Here is a 19741-nt window from a genome sequence, read left to right as displayed (position 1 = left end):
CACCTGTGTTATCATTTTTGTGTCTCCTTTGAACCAGCTGGTTTGGGGATAACAGACATGTCAAAAAAGACACAGAAAGATCAGCCTGCATCAGTGTTCATGCGGATGTCATTTGTCACCTTGATAAGAGCAGTCTCAGTGCTGTGGTGGGTCTAAAACCTGAAAACACCAAAGGAGTTGTTCTTTTGGAGAAAGTTAATAAGCTGTTGGTAAACAACTTTTTATTTTGCCCAGGACAAAGTCTAAACTGAGAAAAACATTTATTTTGTCCAAATTAGTAATTTCCATTTAATATTAATTTTTCCTGTCAAGATCCACTGAAATGTGAGACCATTTTAATAAAATGACAAAGAAAAGATGAATCAGTTTGAAATCTAAAACGATCTGAACTCGTACGACACCAGTTTAAACGACTGAGGGATTACACCAACACAACACCAGCTCATGTGACTCCATATCACTAAGACTAAGGCATCTTTTGTGGACCTTCTTGACAATTAAACACATCGTGAACTTAACCCTGCACTATTTGGAGTTTTCATATTCCTCCAGCTTTAAGACACACCTCATTGTATTTACATTCATTCATGCGTCACAGGCAAATGGTTTCTGAGACTGTCGTGTTCTCTGTGTTTCTTACAGTTTTGTGAACTGGTTACATCCTGTTAATAAAGCAGATCTATACAAGAAAAGGTCACAAAGAATAACTCTACAGATAATATGTTTTAATGAACATAAAATAAAAATGTTTAAATAAATCATAATTCAAGCATAAAGTACGACACAGACGCTCTTTTCTGATGCCTTTTGAAAGACGAGCAGAGTTCAGGTCTGTTTTGTGCATTTCAACAGAAACAGTAGCTGCTTACATTCATAAATGTTTAGCATGACACATTTTGCAAATAAAATAACAATGTAAATGAGAAGATGAGAGCTGCTTTGAATGAAAGCAAAGTGAATGGAGGAATGGTGGTTTGTTAGTCCACAGGGAAATGTATCTGTAGAGCACAATTCAAATCAGGACATTTGAGACAGTTACACATTTCAACGAGAGACTGTGCAAAGACTTTCATGTTACTGCATTATCATCATAATGTCATGAAACAGAAGAAACTGCAAGAACAGAGAATCATAAATATGTGTTTTCATATGATATAATTATCCATTACAACTACAATTCTATTTGTTGTAAAAGTAACAAAAAAATGCATTGTTTTTGATAAATTCAAGATTTATGTGGCTCTAAAATGTGGTTTTCTTTTGCTATTTCTTGTAGCAGAAGAAATACCTTTGTTCCTCACAGTTAGCGATACTATAAAGTTCTGTGGACATCTTGTCCACCATACCACAACGCTTATGCCCTGGACAAGTTGATAGATCATCATACTGGACTTCCTCTCCACCGACCCACACCCAGTGATCTCCCAGGAACCTCAGTCCAGTCCACACCTGCACATCACAGAAATCACATAAATGAACTGCACAACTCAACACTGTTCTGCTGCAGAGGGTCTTACCTTGTCTGAAATCTGGCTCTTCACAAAGTCATGGTCCTCCACAGTGAGGAGAGTGGCCAGGTCATAGCTGCGATCTGCAGAGCTCAGAGACCTGCAGTGGACCAAAGCCTCCTCCCATGTCTTCATCTGACTCACCAAAAACAGAGAGTCGTCAAGACAGAAGAACTTTTTAGATTCAGAGCAGTCACTGCTCTTCCAAGCTCCATTATCCTCTGACCCCTTGTAGACACAGTCTTCACCAGAATTAGGATCATCTGAACATATCAAACATAAAACAGTGTTCTATTATTTCCAAATAGCAACACACAATACTCCCTTTTAATCACATATAGTGGTGCATGTTCGAACTACCAGCCCAGTTACGAATATCGCTGTGTCCCAATTATGAACAATTCCTTATTTTACAGGGTGCCTAATATGCAGAACTTATTTCGACTGATTTAGAACTTTTTGCTATAAATTATAGGAGCTTGTGGTCAGGACGGAGGTTGCTCTATGGTCTGATTCCGGACCCTTCTGTATTTGAATAGGCATCTGATCTACTCAGTGCTACTATTGCACACACACTGCTTTTTATTTACTTCGCTCCTAATTTTCTTAATCTGTGATACTGTCTAGGACTTGACAGCATCATGTTGCCATTTTGACACAAATGATAAAATACAACTTGCTAATGTGATCTACATCTGGAGACGTCGTTGTGATGACGTCTACGCCGACGCTGGCTCATATTGAGCTCAGTTGTCAGCAGTGTCTCTTATTTAACAGTGTTAGATCCTTTTTTTAACCTGTCACATAAAGTATTAGGAGTCGATGATACCTGCCCTAGTGATCACTGTTACTCGCTTTGCTGCTCATTTTACATTTTGTTTCACAGTAAAATAGATAAACACTTAAGGAATCTACACACAAATAAAATCACAATCTGAAACACAAACTAAACACTATTTTTAATTTGGAGCAAAAAAAAATGTGGCAGTGGGGAAACTCCAAGCTTCATTTTTGTTTTGTTGTTAATTTTTTAATTATTGCTCATATAGGAGTCTGTGATTGAGATGACGAGGCCTAGAAACACAAATTCAAATTCTACACTTACCACTGTCCCATGCATTGTTAAACGTGTGAGGCTCATCTCCCTTGGACCATTTCCACTCAGCATTTGAATTGTCCCGGTACATCCCAAGCCAACTGTTCTTATTGATTTGGTTATTCTCTGCATCAGTCTTGATAGTGACCAGGTCAATGTGGTGCTCCCTGCAGTAGGACTGAGCATCAGCCCAGGTTAAAGACTGGCTCACATATATGATTCTTTGTTGACCCTTGACTCCCGTCACCCAGAGCAGAGCGAGGAGAAGCTCCAGTCCTCCCATGTTAAAGAGCTGCACCTGAGGACACATGGAAAACTAAGAATATTTGTTTTGATTTGATCATATTAAAGAACAGAGAATTATAAAGTTAAAAAGTGAAATATATAGTTGCAAATAGTGAATATATCAGTGCAAAAAATAATGGGTAATATTTTATCCAGAGAGCAGTATTTTACTACACGAAGACAAAAATCAAAAGTTCTCAAAAATAACTTAAATGATGGAATCAGTTTAAGATCGTAATTCCATCTTCTCTCGTTATAATCATCATTAAACTCATTTCAGTGTTTTGTCCAAATTATCTTCATGCGATTGTTGTGTCCTGTTACCTCGATGCTCCTCAGAAAGTGCACATATGTTCAGTGGACTTGTCATGCTCTTGACTAAAAAAACATCAAATTTCCATATGATTATTAGGACAGAGACTGCACCAATCACAGATGTGTGTCTCTTTGGTCTGAGGGGAGGCTGGGGCAGCACTGCTCCCTCTGGTGGCTTGATGTTTAAGCTTCGACACAAATGTGATGATAGACATGTACTGTTGGGTTTATCTTCACAGCTGTTCTGTGATCTTGCCATGTCTCCATCTGGTGTTCATTTTGAAAAGCAGCATCTCAACAGCTAGACCTCCCATTCAAGACCCTGAGGTGGAGCACTGATTGAATTCTGACCAGTGTAGCTTTGGCTTATGACCCAAACATGTAAATATCAGTAAAAGAGTGGGGCACGGGTCAATATGATCCCACATTTAAGACATTCTTTTAACTTGATTTAAATGAGGTGAAATTAGGTGTAGCAGGATGGCCTAAAAAGCCTCTGAATTGTGCCTGAGTTGAGGTGGTGCCCTGTAAAAGATGGTCCATGACGTGATCCAACTCTTACCTCTGACGCCACGCGCCGCTGACTGCGGACAGCCCGTCATCAGGAGCTAGCTGTCTGAGCTAACGTTAACAAACTCAAAAAGTCATTGATTGTCAGGTGCTCATGTAGCCCATGTGGTCTTTATGTTTGTTTTATTTCACCAAAATCTTGTTTTGTTTACTATTGAAATTGTACTTTAAGTTTATTGAGCTGTTTTGTCGGAGGCTTTTATTTTGGCGGTGCCTGCATTTCCCGCGGGGCCGCGCGGCTCCCCTCAGTTGCTGCAAGGAGAGCAGAGGGGAGGTAAGGAGTGGACTTGTTCCCGTGTCTACAGTTAAAATAGTTCATAGAAAGTTCGTGACAGTACCTTTTGTGTTTTGTTCCTGATTTGTAAGGCCTTCGCCATTATTCCTGTTATAAAGATATGTGTGAACAGTGTTTTATATGTAAATACAGCACTTAGGAGAAGTAAGGCTAGCGAGTGAATTTGGGTTAGCAAGTGCGATCTCACACGTGTCTGATACTTTGTCTTTCTGTAGACGTGCGGGATTGGCAGACCTGGACTGTGCTGTATTTTGATTTTGATTTGTTTCACACAGGTATGTGAATGTTATTTTTGTATGTCAACTTATAATGTAATTTAATTGTTATAAGCTTCAATTTGTAATTAGTTAATTATAAAAAAAAATGTCAGTTGCTGCAAGGAGAGCAGAGGGGAGACGTGCGGGATTGGCAGACCTGGACTGTGCTGTATTTTGATTTTTATTTGTTTCACACAGATAATAAACCCTCCCCTGAATGGCCGACCCCTGTGTGTGGCTCAGTTTGTCTGTACAACACAACGCAGAAGGTGTTAGCCGGACAGCCTAAACCGCCCGGCTACACTCACACTGGGTGGGCTGTTAGGCCTCGTCTCATTTGTCTTTCCTTGCCTCCTTCTCCATTTCTCTCCTTGATTCTGCAGGAAATGGGTTTGAAAGTCCCACCCACAGAGGAGACACAGGGAGGAGAGAGAAGCAGAGGAGGGAGGCTGGAGGAGACATGAGCTAAGGGTCAGTGACACAGCCTTTCCTCAGCCACTTGTTCTGACCAAAATGACCCTGTAGTGACCCCTGTGCTAAGGCTGCTCTTGTATTATTATTCTAGGACTAAAGTACAGTAGGGTTAGGGCCAGGATCAATAACACATTCAGGATTATGCAACATGTCAAACATCTTTTTCTGCTGTACTTATATTGATGCAACTATACAAACTTCTCACTCTGAGACAAATAAAGTTGTTTTATTTTATCTGATGTGTGCCTCTTGAACACTCTCATGTTTCCTCAGTGGTTTCCTTTCCTTTGCCTCCTCTGACCTTTGGGACACCACTTAACATGGCACATTTAATTGGTAGCTGAGACATGGAGGAACGAGGGGTGGAACCGGTGTGCTAGCCCGTACGAAGGAAATAATGTGGAGGAGAACATTTATTTGAGCACAGGCCATTGAAAACAATACAACAACATCTTGGGTTCACCTTCCAGATTTGATTATAACTCCATGTATCAAAAACACGACCACGTTTTTTCTGCCTTGTCCTCTGTGTGTGTGTGTTGTATATCTTGTTACACATGGTTCTGAACATCAAAAATGTGTCATTTAGCAATGAAAAGGCAGTGGCCTCTCCTTTGCCCCTTCCTTGTCCCCTCCTGATAGGACATGTGGTTTAAATAAATGTTAGTAAAAGTTAAAGTTAAATCTGTCAACTGGACAAAACGTTGTAGGAGTGAGGAGGTTTGCCTTATATCTATCTAAAGGGAGGAACTAACTACACTGAAACTGGAAATAGCTATTGTTTACAGTTTCAGCCTAATGAGCCTACATTCAACTTTAATGGGCCTAATGGCTTGCTCTATTGTTCTCTTTGTTTGCTTTGTTTGCTTTGGATCTGAGGATGGACTTATAGATGGGGGATGTATTATGTGTAAGGCCCTCATTCCTGTTCTGTAGATCTGAACCTCACTCTCTTCAAATGTGTGGTTAGTGTCTTTGAGATGGAGATGTACAGAAGACTGTGGTCCTGAGGAGCTCTCTCGACGGTGTTGGCTCATTCTCTGTCAGCTGGTCTATTTTAAGAGTGTGAACGGGTGACTGAGGAGGTACTGAATTCTTATAATTTAAATTGAATTATTTGATACAGATCCTGAAACAATAAAAAGCTGTGTGTTTTCTATTTCTTTTTCTCTGGTCAATCCCTTATCTGAGTTTGCTGTGAATGGAGTGTTTCATTAGCATCATCCACGGTGGTATGTTGAGTAACTTTGATTATAATCTATCAATTCTGGAGCAAGTGATTAATATGTACTGTCCCCAAATAGGAACTAGAGATGTTCAAATCAAATACTGTTTTCATTGAGAACAATTATAATGTTTATTGTCTGTGTAGACCCTCAGTCGTCCAGGTCTGATCCAGAGCAAACAACAAAGTTAACTCTGTCAACTGGACAAATCTTGTAGGAGTGAAGACGTTTCTCTGCTCATCCAAGTCTCTTCTTCAGTTCTGGTCAGATGCTGGTGGCCACTGCCTTTAAATCTGTCTGAGGGGAGGGGCTAACCACACTGAAACTGTAAATAGCTGTTGTCTCCAGTTTCAGCTAAAACGACCCTATTCAGCCTTAATGACCCTGCGATTGTTCTCATTGTTCTGGGTCTGAGGATGGAGTTGTAGATGGGGGAGAGATTATGTCTGAGGCCCCATTTCTGTTTAAGGAAGGATTCTCTTTCCTAACAAAAATAGCTTCTTTAACTCCTCTCTCAAACCATTTCTTTTCTCTGGCTCAGATCTGAACTTCACTATCTTCAAAGGAGGTGGTTAGTGTCTTTAAGATGGAGATGCACGGCGGACTGGGGTCCAGAGGAATTCTCCCGCCGGTGTTGGATCATCCTCTTATGGAGCAGCTGAATGGAGCAGACACATTACTTTGTTTATGGTTCGGGGTTTTGTCCTTAGGGTGAACCAATTTTTGCCTTAAAGTGTTTGTGGGTTTGAAAAAGACAGGAATCTCATACTGTCTGAAGATTCTCTGAAGTTTTTCAGACACACCCGCAGTGTAAGGGATGGTAACACCTCTGCTTCTAGGTTCAGATTCCCCTCTTCTCTCTCTTAGATCTATTGAAGGCCCATTCTGGATATCCACAAGCAGAGAGGGCTTTGTCCACATGTTGCTCCTCCTTTACTTTTCCCTCTGTGTTTGTAGGCACCACTTGAGCTCTGTGGCGTAGTGTCCGGATCACTCCGAGTTTGTGCTGCAGTGGATGGTGCGAATCAAACAGCAGGTCCGCATGTGTAGGCTTCATGGAAACATCTACCTGGAGTCGCCTGTCCTCTCCTACTGTTACTGCACATCAAGTTCACATGAGAAGACGCCAAGGAGAACAAACTGGCCTTTTTAGATTGTGCAGTAACAATAGGAGAGGATGAGCAGAGAAACGTCTTCACTCCTACAAGGTTTGTCCAGTTGACAGATTTAACTTCGTTGTTTGCTATAATGTTTATTCATATTTACAAAGACATGGTGGCAAAGGTTTGGTTCTTAAAACAATGACCCTCTCGGAAAACAGAATGAGCCTAATATTGACAGCATCCACAGAGTTCACACATGTTACTGCTCTGAGGAGGGACCCCAGTGGCTCTTGACTTCGATCTGTTTACTGTACTGTTAGGTCTTTCCTTGTTCACACGCACTGCGCATCATCCACCCCAAATACTATGAGCCGCATGAGATGTAAAAACAACCTAAAATGACTCTCTGATCTGAATCCTTTTCTACCTAAACCCCAGTCCCTGCAGCCAATCATCAGTCAGTACTAGTGCAGCCTCTGCAGCTCGATGGGAGAAGTCTGGAGGTCTGAGGTCTCACATGAGGCCTGTCCATAGACCCAGATTCAGGTGGTTGTAGTACCCTTTAAATTTACTATTACTATGAGGAGTCCTGAAGCTCACTGATGTCCTCCGTTGAAGATTTAAAGACATAACATTAAATCAGCTGCCCAAGACAAACCAAGATTTATTTTTCAAACTCTATGTTATCTAAACTTTACTTCATTCAAACAACAAGAAATGTTGGCGAAAATGTTCAGCCAGTATAAAAATGGCAGCATCTGTATTAGACGTACTAGTCTCACAGTTCTGTCCAGCACAAAGTTTCCTCTTGGTGTTTGTCTTTCTCCTCTTAAGGAAGATTGTTTAAGTTACAGAACAGTTTGAACTAACAGAAGAGAATAGAACTATCTGTAAAATATTTTGTGCTCAGTTACATAATTGTAAACCACTCACTGGAATCACAGTAAAAGAACAGATTGTTGATAAATGTATTAAGTCTACAATGCGTTGTTTACAGCTTTCTTCTGTTCCTTTTTTCTGGTATTGACACACCTCACTGAATTTACATTAATCCATGCATCACAGGCAAATTACTTTTTTGACTACTGTGTTCCCTGAGGTCATGCTTTTCTTACGGTTGTGTCTGTGCCCATTCTGTCCATGAGCAGGAACCTTACTAAACATTTACAATACAGCATCCGTGTGTAATTACTGCATAAGGTAAATAACTGCCTTTGAAATGAGGACATCATATCAGATTATTCTTGTGCTTGACCAGTTCAGGATAAACAAATAAGGTTGGTGAAAAATAGCAATTGGTGAACAAAGCAACATGAAAGTGCATGAACTCACACATAACATACATAACGTTGTTATATTTTTAGTGCTAATCTAACCACAAAAATAGCTCAGACAACTCTAGACTGCTTGTTTCTTGTAGCAGAAGAAACGCTGTTGTTCCTCACATGTTGCGATACCGTAGAGTTCTGAACTCCTCTTGTCCACCATACCACAGTGCTTATTCTCTGGACAAGTTGATAGATCATCATACTGGACTTCCTCTCCACCGACCCACACCCAGTGATCTCCCAGGAACCTCAGTCCAGTCCACACCTGCACATCACAGAAATCACATAAATGAACTGCACAACTCAACACTGTTCTGCTGCAGAGGGTCTTACCTTGTCTGAAATCTGGCTCCTAACAAAGTCATGGTCCTCCACAGTGAGGAGAGTGGCCAGGTCATAGCTGCGATCTGCAGAGCTCAGAGACCTGCAGTGGACCAAAGCCTCCTCCCATGTCTTATTCAGGCTCACCAAAAACAGAGAGTCGTCAAGACAGAAGAACTTTCGAGTGTCAGAGCAGTAACTGCTCTTCCAGGCGCCATTATCCCCTGCCCTCTTGTAGACACAGTCTTCACCATAATCAGGATCATCTGAACATGCCAGACCAACAAGTCTTCTATTATTTCCAAATAGCAACACACAATACTCCCTTTTAATCACATACAGTGGGATATGATTGAACTACCAGCCCAGTTAAGAATATCGCTCTGTTCCAATAAAGAACAATTCCTTATTTTATAGGGGACCTAACGTTCAGAATCAATTCATTTAGAGCTTAAGAGTTTTGAACCATGTTATAATTATAAATATCAATCTCATCCTCACTCTCCGCGGGTGGACCTCCTCTACCAGAGGCCTGGGAGCTTGAGGGTTCTACAGTATCTCTGCTGTTCCTGTACTGCACTTTTGTAGATGGAGATATCTGATGTTTTTCCTGGGATCTGCTGTAGCCTCCTCCAGTTTGGGGGTCACTGCCCCGAGTGCTCCGATGACCACGGGCACCACTGATACCTTCACCTTTCAGGTCTTCTCCAGCTCATCTTTGAGCCCCTGGTATTTCTCTAGTTTTTCATGTTCGTTTTTCCTGATGTTCCCATCACTTAGTTCTGCGACATCCACCACAACGGCTTTGCTGTTGTTTACCCACCTCCACAGTGTCCAGTTGGGGCCTTGTCCTTGATGTACTTATGGATCTTGGATGTTTCATCCTGGACTGTGGCTCTCACACTCACTAGTCCTCGGCCTCCTTCTTAACGGCTCGCATACAGTCTCATGATGCTGGATTTGGGATGGAACCCTCCATGAAGGTCAAGAGCTTTTGGGTCTTAATATCTGTGGTCTGTATCTCCTCCTTTGGCTGATGATTCCTGCTGGTGATTACTGGCAGGGCGTAGCTCTTTATTGCCTGGGTCTTGTTCTTACCATTGAGCTGACTCCTTAGGACTTGTTTTACTCATCAGAGGTATTTGGCCGTGGCTGCTTTCCTTTTTGCTCTTGTTGCCATTTGCTTATGGGATACTTGTAACTGTCCTTAATGTCTGCTATTGTTCCTTCTGGGAGTGAGTCATGGTCCTCCTCAGTGAAGAGAGTGGCCAGGTCACAGCTGTGGTCTCCAGAGCTCAGAGACCTGCAGTGGACCAAAGCCTCCTCCCATGTCTTCATCTAGCTCACCAAAAACAGTGAGTCGTCAAAACAGAAGAACTTTCGAGTGTCAGAGCAGACACTCTTCCAGGCTCCATTATCCCCTGGCCTCTTGTAGACACAGTGTGTGGACTACCTTCCCTCTCTTTGTCACCATCCTGATGCACTTCTCTGTGCTGTAGATCCTGGTGGTGTGGATCAGTGAGTCGATGTCTCATTCTTAGCATACAGCTTGATGTTGTCCATGTAGAGGAGGTGACTGATGGTGGCCCCATTCCTGAGTTGGTATCCATAGCCAGCGATGTTGATGATTTGGCTGTTGGGGTTCAGACTGGGGTCTCAGTTGACTGTTCGATCAACCAGGAGCTGGAGTTTGGCTCCCCTGGTGTCTTTGCTGATGCTCTTCTGCGCTATGCTCATGTATTGATCCATGTGTCACTTATATGAGCCGTGATAATGCCTGACATGAGCTTCCATGTTGTGGAGAGACAGGTTATTGGCCAATAGTTGGATGGGACTGTCCCTCTTTAGGCGGCTGGCCAAGGCTTGGATCCTTTGTTTGGCTGTTTCCAATGTTTCATGTAGGGCATCTGGTTGATTTTAGCTGTGGGACCCATGTGAGACTCGTTGGACCTGTGGGATGTGGGCAGGTCAGATAATTCATTGAGAACAAGTAAAGCAGGTGGGTCGAGTCCCAAAGCTCCTCTGCTTTCACTTGTGGCATGAAAGTTGGCACAATAAGCCTCGCCTAAAGCTATGGACTAACCAAAACTCCAACTCAGAATGGGTTTAAGCTAGTGATACCCTATACTTACCCTGTACCCAGATATTTGAACTGATCCATGGAAAACCCCCAGTGAGATATATATTAGGAGCAGAGGAGTTGATGATAATTGCTCGAGTGATCGCAGTTACCCGGGGAGCTGTCTTTGCTGCTCATTTTACATTAGAGCAGCAAAGACAGTAAAATAGATAAACTCTTAAGGAATCTACACACAAATAAAATCACAATCTAAAACACAAACTGAACACTATTTTTACTTTAGAACATGTGTGTATTAAAAAGCTGTGGTAGTTATTGTGGGTATTTTAAAAAGATGCAGCACTGGGGTGACACCAAGCTTCATTCAGTCAGTTTTGTTTGTTGTAGATTTTTTTAATTATTGCTCATTCAGGAGTTTGTGATTGAGATGACGAGGCCTAGAAACACAAACTTTTCAAATTCTACACTTACCACTGTCCCATGCATTGTTAAACGTGTGAGGCTCGTCTCCCTTGGACCATTTCCACTCAGCATTTGAATTGTCCCGGTACATCCCAAGCCAACTGTCCTTATCGATTTGGTTATTCTCTGTGTTAGTCTTGATAGTGACCAGGTCAATGTGGTGCTCCCTGCAGTGGGACTGAGCATCAGTCCATGTTAAATACTCATCCACATATATGATTCTTTGTTGACCCTTGACTCCCGTCACCCAGAGCAGAGCGAGGAGAAGCTCCAGTCCTCCCATGTTAAAGAGCTGCACCTGAGGACACATGGAAAACTAAGAATATTTGTTTTGATTTCACTTTGACATTATTACAGAAAACAATATACTGAAATTAAAAGAGTGTGAAATGTGACGTTATCAGAGCCATCAGTGAGGTAAATGTGTCAGCCTTGGTAGATTCCAAAGAGTAACAGTTTACGATAATAATAATACAAATCTAAGAAAATATAACCTAAAAACTACAAGGTAAAAGAGCGTGGGAACACACATTTTTTTCCATTTATTTGTATTATCTGATGGTGTTGTGTTCACTTACCTCAGAGGAAATTGACCACCTCCAAAAAGTCTGCATCAGTGGACTCCTCTTGAGATGCTCTTGACTAAATCTCTTATTTCCATGTGATTATTAAGACAGAGACTGCACCAATCACAGCTGCGTGACACTGATTTTAATATGCCATTATTTCTTTTTAATTTAAATAGTATTTAGTTGGGCTAAGTGAACATTTATCTTTATATCATCCATAAAGAACATAGTTTGGAGGTTAAGGAGAAACAAATCTTGACAAATCTTCCTCTGTCTGCCTTTTCTCTGATGAGTCTTCCCTTCTTCTTCCTGCTCCTGTTTCGTTCTCATATTTATTTGTATTAATTTGTCACCTCCTCCTCCTCCGAGCTCTATGGAGTGAAGTTGAAATGAAAAATCTCTAAACTCAAACCAAAGTATCGCACTTTAGTCTAACATGAATAAGGGAGGGTGTAGAAGTATTGTCAGTTTTCTTATCAACCCAAAACAAAAGATGACATATTTTCACACATTCTCTGGTGATAATACTCAAAAAAACAAAATAAACAAAAACACAGTTACACAATATAGACATTTATTAATGAATTTCACAAATAATTCTCCTGTATTTCATGAACTGTGTCTAGAGTCTAGAGGGGAATCATCAGCTCTAATTTATGCTCTTCATCTCAACATTTGTACTCCAACGTAAGATTTAACTGCAAAACATTCACACCAGGAGAACATATGTGCAGAATTCTCAGCTATCACACAACCATCAAGGTCTGAAAAGTCCAGACCGAGTGAATATGACGCTGTCTACAGTAGCAGAGCATCAGTCCAGTTTAAAGACCTTGAAACATTCAATTCTCTGTTGGCCCATGACTCCCATCACCCAGAGCAGAGAGGAGGGAAAGCACCACCTCTTCCATGGTAAACAGATGCACCTGCAGAGACATGCAAAGCTGAGATCATTTGTTTGAGCTTTAAATGCACATGACCTAAACTTAATGTGATGCCTGGCTCAGGTGCACAACAAAAAGGGGAGACGACACAGAGTAAAAATGCTCAAAAAGAAGGATTAAATTATGATATGTACAAAGACAAAGGTATGAGGTTATGAGTATGTTATTATCAGTGGTGCAGAGTGTGTATTGTGAATGAAAACAAAAGAAAAACTCAAGTGTGTGATAAGGAAGCGGACATGAGGCGGCCGGCAGCAGCGAGGCAGGGCGAGACAGACACGGCAGGAGCACGGAGAGGGCGGTCAGGCCTTTATAGTCCCACACCATCTGTGGGTGGAGCAGCAGGCAGGGCCACGGCGGCAAGAACTGCTGGGTAGATCTGCACAAAAGAGGAGAGGCAGAACAGACACAGAGGAAACAAGCCCCTCCCCAGGGCCAGGTCCAGGTAACACTTCAGAACAAACTGTGTTGATGTTTACAGAGTAGACTGAGTTTATATTAAATGATGGAAAGCTAAATAAACCTGGTATGACATGAAAAATGTCATACCATACCAATAAAGCAGCTGTAGTAGCAAATCAGTTCATCTAATCTCAGTACAGGAGTGTGATCTTGGACTTAGGCAATGCATTTGTTCTCACTTCCTCTGGAACAGGGCATCCTGCCTGTCTGCGTAGAACTGTTGTTACTTTGGGTATAATGTTCCACAGTTTGGTACAAAACACATCTATCTCCTTGAAGAATGTTCTTTTATTTTCATTGAGTCATGCAGGGAGTATACTGCCACTGTACTTTAAACTATAGGTTTTTTGGCCACAGGAAAAAAAAGGCTAATAACAAAAATGTTTTAAACACAGATATGACTTGTAACTTGGTCTAGTTGAATCACCAACTCCATGGAAATAGAGACGTCCAATGCCATAATGCGGAATATTTCAGGCAAAGCAATAACATTTCTATTGGTGGATTTTCCCCGTCCAAAAACATTACATAGTGCAGCTTTAGTTAACATTTACTTAGCAATACACAGATATAAACTGCATCCACATGCCTAACTTTCATTCTCACTTTATAATCAAACAACTAATAACAATATATAAGTGATGTTTTGAACTATAACATAAATTGTGTTGACTTACCTGAGATGAAATCGACTGACACACCTTGTCTTTTCAAAGAACGATGGCTCTGAGTAAACAGTGAATCTGAGTATTCTGGTCATGCCCTTGACTCTGGATTTTCATATGTTGACTCGGCTGACTAGGCTCCTGAGAAGGATGCATCATCTTTATGTTAAAGTTATACAAAGGCACATTTACACACAGACACGTTTGGATAAGAATTTATTAAGTCAGACAATTTGGTACAGTAACTTAACCTCTACAGCAAAAATACATAAGAAAGTGAATCACTGAATATTGTTATTGAATCTATGACACATTTAATATGGTTATCTCCTCTGCCCCAACAAGAAGGTCTCAGGTTCAGTTCCCAGAGTGGTGCCTTTCACTTAAATGTCCTTTAAATTCTTTAAAATCTGTCAACTGGACAAAAAGTTGTAGGACTGAAGACGTTTGACTGTTCGTCCAAGTCTCTTCTTCAGCTCTGGTCAGATTCCTGCTGGACACTGCCTTATATCTGTCTGAAGGAGGAGCTAACGACACTGAAACTGGAAACAGCTTTTGTTTACAGTTTCTGTATGTAAGCTAGGTCTATTGAGCTACACTAAGTGAGCACTGTGCCTGAGACATATTTAGCACATTCATACAACTCTTAATGGGTGTTTTCACATCTGTGGCCTCCTGGCTCACTCTATTGTTCTCTTTGTTTCAAACTGAAATAATAATATTAAATTTAAATCCCCATGACCACATGGAACAATGTGTCTAATTGATAATCTTTAATGAGTTTTGGGTTTTGTGACTTTTGGCCAAGTTTGACTTGTTTTTAATGAAAAGCGTTGTTAAGATGTCAGAAGTGTGATAGTGTGCACTTGTGTCAGTCCCTGGTTAGATCCAATATGGCCGAGTTCCTGTAGAGTTTAGGGCGAGGCCATAATGATGTTTTTTTACATGTTGGGACATAATATATTTTTTGTGCTTTTTGAGTTTCAGATTTTTACCTTGACTTTTTTTTTTTTTTGGTCCAGGCTGCCATTGGCCGCATGAAAATACATTTTTGACATGACCAACTGAGTTTGTCTTTCAGCCTTTTGTCCCAGAGTCTTTACTAAAATATTCAAATTTTTTATCCAAATTTTTGATCCCAGTCACTGCCACATTGTGATTCCTGGCTCTTTAGTACAATTTGAATTAGTCCCTCACCTTGGGCCTAACGAGAACAATACACAGCTCTAGACTAGGGACTAAAAGATTTCTTGTAGCAGAAGAAATGCCTTTGTTCCTCACAGTTAGCGATACTATAAAGTTCTGTGGACTTCTTGTCCACCATACCACAACGCTTATTCTCTGGACAAGTTGATAGATCATCATACTGGACTTCCTCTCCACCGACCCACACCCAGTGATCTCCCAGGAACCTCAGTCCAGTCCACACCTGCACATCACAGAAATCACATAAATGAACTGCACAACTCAACACTGTTCTGCTGCAGAGGGTCTTACCTTGTCTGAAATCTGGCTCTTCACAAAGTCATGGTCCTCCACAGTGAGGAGAGTGGCCAGGTCATAGCTGCGATCTGCAAAGCTCAGAGACCTGCAGTGGACCAAAGCCTCCTCCCATGTCTTCATCTGACTCACCAAAAACAGAGAGTTGTCAAGACAGAAGAACTTTTGAGTACCAGAGCAGACACTGCCTGTCCAAGGACCCTTATCCCCTGCCTTCTTGTAGACACAGTTTTCACCAGGATCAGGATCATCTGAAAAAAGAGGTTCATAATTCATACCTGTACCTGTGGAGGTCAGTTTATTAGTCTCACTTCACAATCAGAAGTGGTTGGATTATGAAAATGGCCGTGTGGAAGGTGAACTCCTGCATCACTGTGACAGTACTATGTGGCTTTTTCTTAGTCTTGATCCTGTTAGATCTGACTGTTTCCTTTGACCCTGTGGATCATGGGATCCTCTTACAGAGACTAGAGGACTGGGAGGGCATCTGTGGTACTGCACCAAAGTGGTGCTATCTAGAAAACAGGGAGTACTTTGTTGAAATTGGAAAATGCGTCTCTGTCATGATCCCGGTCTGTCCTGCCTCGCTTGTTGTCCTTTCCCCCTCCCTCACATGTCTGAGTCTGGAGCTGGGTGGAGATCTTGGCTCCTCCCGTGCACACCTGGAAACAATCATCATCAGCTGCACCTGCGGTGGATAAGAGGAGCCAGGACCCGACACTCGGCGCCAGATCGTCCGCGTGTTCACGTGATGATATCTTGCTCGGCTCTGTTCATGTTTTTCCTGCTTTTTATGTTGCTTACTGGAAACCTTTTGCTCCTCACCAGATCCTGCTCCTTGGACCAGCTCAGCTCTCCCGTCTTCAACCCTGCTTCCCCGTACCAGTACCATACTCCTCGTCTAAAATTCAGCTCCTCATTTTCCCTTGGACCACGGCTGCTCCTCACTCCCGACACACAGACTGATCTACCGTCATTTGGCTTTCTACACTTTTGTAAATAAACACTGTTAAAACTTCCCCAAGTTCTGTCGTTTGGTCCCTTGTGCCTAAACTTACAACAGAACGATCTGGCCAAACATGGACCAAGCAGACTCGGGGCTGGATCAAACACTTCACCAGGTGTTTACGCATCCCGGAGTGATAATCGGTCAACACGAACAGACAATCCGGATTCTACTCGACTCTAACCAGACCCTTGCCCAGCAAGTTTCTCAGCTTACCAATCAGGTCGCCACGCTACTCGCACTCCCGCCTCCACCGGGACCATGGCACCGCTGGGTCCTCTGGAGTCGAGGGGCACAGATCCAGATCCATGCGTTAAAGGCCGTCTTTTTGAAGGGACTCAGTGATCAATTACAAGATGAATTTGTTTCTCACGATGAACCCCCTGACCTGAGATCCTCGATTTTGCTAGCCAACTGAATTGACAACCGCTTGCAGACGCGCCAGCCCGGACCGAGATACGCTCCTCAACACCGCCCCCAGAGGAGCCTATGCAGCTGGATCTAACACGCTTGTCTGCCGGGAAACATCTGCAACGCCGCCAGGTGGGGCAGTGCTTGTATTGTGGTAAGCGGGGACACTTTCTTGCCTCCTGCCCGGTTTAACCAAAAGGGGACGCCCACCAGTAGCACTGGGAGTACTGGTGGGTAAACAGTTTATCCCAGAGAGAGACAATAAATTTCAGCTTGAAGCTACACTGTGCTTTCGTTCGGCTACCTTACCCGTCCTAGCTCTCATAGACTCCAGAGCAGAGGAGGATTTTATTGACCAGCAGGTGGCGGAGCAGTCGGCAATTAGGCTGGAGCCACTCAAACAACCCCTCACAGCTCTTGCTCTAAATTAGCCAGAGTTACGCACATCACAGAACCTATCAGTCTTTTTTTGTCCAGCAATCACCACGAGTCCTGACATTTCCATGTCATCTCCACCCCTTCCTCTCCGCTGGCTCACAACCCCGTCCTGGACTGGGCCCAGGGAAAGGTCTTGGAGTGGAGTTCCTCTTGTCACGCCCACTGCTTACAATCAGCCCTGTCTTCTGCAGGGGACACCCAGTCCTTAATCCTCCCCCAGACACGCCGGATCTCTCCTCTATACTGGAGGAATACCATGATCTTAAGGATGTTTTTAAGGACACCGTCCTTATGTCCATGCGTAGACTACAGTGGCCTCAACAACGTCACCGTAAAAAATAAATACCCTCTTCCTCTCATTGACTCCGTCTTTACACCACTCCACAGAGCCACCATTTTTTTAAAACTTGACCTGAACGCATACCATGCGCGTACGCGTACCACCTGGTGTGCGTAAGGGAGGGGGACAAGTGGAAGACTGCCTTCAAGACGCCATTGGGACACTTCGAGTATCTGGTCATGCCTTTTGGACTAACCAATGCCCCTGCAGTGTTCCAGGCACTTATCAATGACGCCCTCGAGGTTTTCTGAACCATTTTGTCTTTGTGTATCTTGACGATATCCTGATCTTCTCGCAGTCCCCGCGGGAACACCAGTATCATGTACGCCATGTCCTCCAACGTCGTCTTAAAAATAAGATCTACGTCAAGTGCCACGCAGATGAGGTCAGTTTCCTGGGATTCATCGTGGGGCATGGACAGGTGAGAGCTGACCCAGAGAAAATTAAAGCCATGACTGATTGGCTGATACCCAATAACCGAAAACAACTCCAGGTTGTTTTTGGTTATTGGGGCTCCCTGCTGAAACTGCTGCCTCCGCGACCCAGCCCTGGATTCCTACCGGTGGAGGCAAGACAACAGCGCCATCTGCAGTCCGACTTCTACAGTCTGGTTTTAGTGTATTAAAAAGTTCATATTTTTGTCATTCCTTTTGTCATCAACATAAGATAAAAAGTGACTGAAAGTTAAAATTCACCTCTGTGGGAGCAGTATGTGTCTATGGAGCTGTTTGCTTCCTGCATTTGGGGAACATGGCGAGTTTCCATTCCAAAACCAAAAAAAGAGATAACAAAGGGCACAGGAGAACGTTTATCCAGTGCACTAGATCAAATCTGGTCACGTCCCTAATGGGTCACAGTATGTGGCAGTGTGGGGTGTGCTCATCTCTGCCTCCAGCTGGTGGACACAGTGAACTACCACAAATCCATAGAACTGCATCATCAAACTCCTCCCACTGTGGGCATTCAATATATATGTGAACTTATTAAAAATGGAACTTACCTTTTTCAATGAACAAACCAAAAGTTTTCTTAGTTAAATCCCACTTGTGTTACTGATTTATTTTACTTTGACCCTGCCACTCAGTTACACACAATGATATTTGTAGAGGACGAGGTCAAGATGAACACAAACAGTTTAAACAGTTACCGTTATTATGCCATTCATTGTTAAACGTGTGAGGCTCGTCTCCTCTGGACCATTTCCAGTCGGCTGATGAATTGTCCCGGTACAGCCCAAGCCAACTGTCCTTATCGATTTGGTTATTCTCTGCGTTAGTCTTGATAGTGACCAGGTCAATGTGGTGCTCCCTGCAGTAGGACTGAGCATCAGTCCAGGTAAAAGATTCTTCCACATATACGATTCTTTGTTGACCCTTGACTCCCGTCACCCAGAGCAGAGCGAGGAGAAGCTCCAGTCCTCCCATGTTAAAGAGCTGCACCTGAGGACACATGGAAAATCATTTATCACTGCAGAAAACAGTATAGTGATGTTCAGGAAATGTGAAATGTGGAGTTATTAAAGCAGACAGTGAGAGTAAAATTAAGCAGTTTTTAAAACAGTGGGAAAACATTTATTTTAACCATAAAGTGTGATTGAAGCATATTTCCATAGTCAGAGTCAGCTCATAAGTCGTTGGAGACAAATCCACAAAATGATGCAAAAGAAAGAACATTTTTATAATAGATATAAGGTGATAATACATCTAAATAGCTTCTAATAAAAAGAAAATATTAAACAATTTGGTTTAAAGAATATAGGGAATAAGTATAATATTTTTATTATTAGTTTGTGGTGTTGCGTTCACTTACCTCAGAACAAATCAGTGCTGTTCAAGTGCAGATGTCTTCAGTGAACTCTTCTTCTGATGCTCTTGACTAAATCTTTAATTTCTGTATGAATGTGGCTCTGGTATGTCACTGCGTTACTTCACCACGGGGTTAAGAAGGGCCAGAATTTAAAGTGTGACTAAACACCTAAACTCCGCCCACAAACATATTTCAAACAGAGCTGCTAAACTGGGACGGACCTGGAGGACTCAAGAAAAGAGTGAGGGGGAGTGTTCTGGACATGAGGAACAGTGTGATT

At 42.5% G+C, this 19741-nt stretch overlaps 1 protein-coding gene across 1 annotated transcript; it reads right to left on the bottom strand.

The window, feature by feature from the left end:
• Positions 1-1263: 1263 nt before the first annotated feature.
• On the bottom strand, positions 1264-2247 carry LOC129456461 (struthiocalcin-1-like). The gene is made up of 3 exons (XM_055223753.1): positions 2202-2247; positions 1518-1771; positions 1264-1449 (listed from the first exon to the last, which is right to left on the bottom strand). The coding sequence occupies exons 1-3, from the start codon at positions 2245-2247 to the stop codon at positions 1264-1266; spliced, it is 486 nt and encodes a 161-aa protein (XP_055079728.1).
• Positions 2248-19741: the final 17494 nt, after the last annotated feature.

This window comes from Periophthalmus magnuspinnatus, chromosome 8 (genome assembly GCF_009829125.3).
Source record: "Periophthalmus magnuspinnatus isolate fPerMag1 chromosome 8, fPerMag1.2.pri, whole genome shotgun sequence".
Classification (NCBI taxonomy): domain Eukaryota; kingdom Metazoa; phylum Chordata; class Actinopteri; order Gobiiformes; family Gobiidae; genus Periophthalmus; species Periophthalmus magnuspinnatus.
Note: the sequence above shows the minus strand (reverse complement) of the source record. Positions and strands in the feature narration are given on the sequence as shown.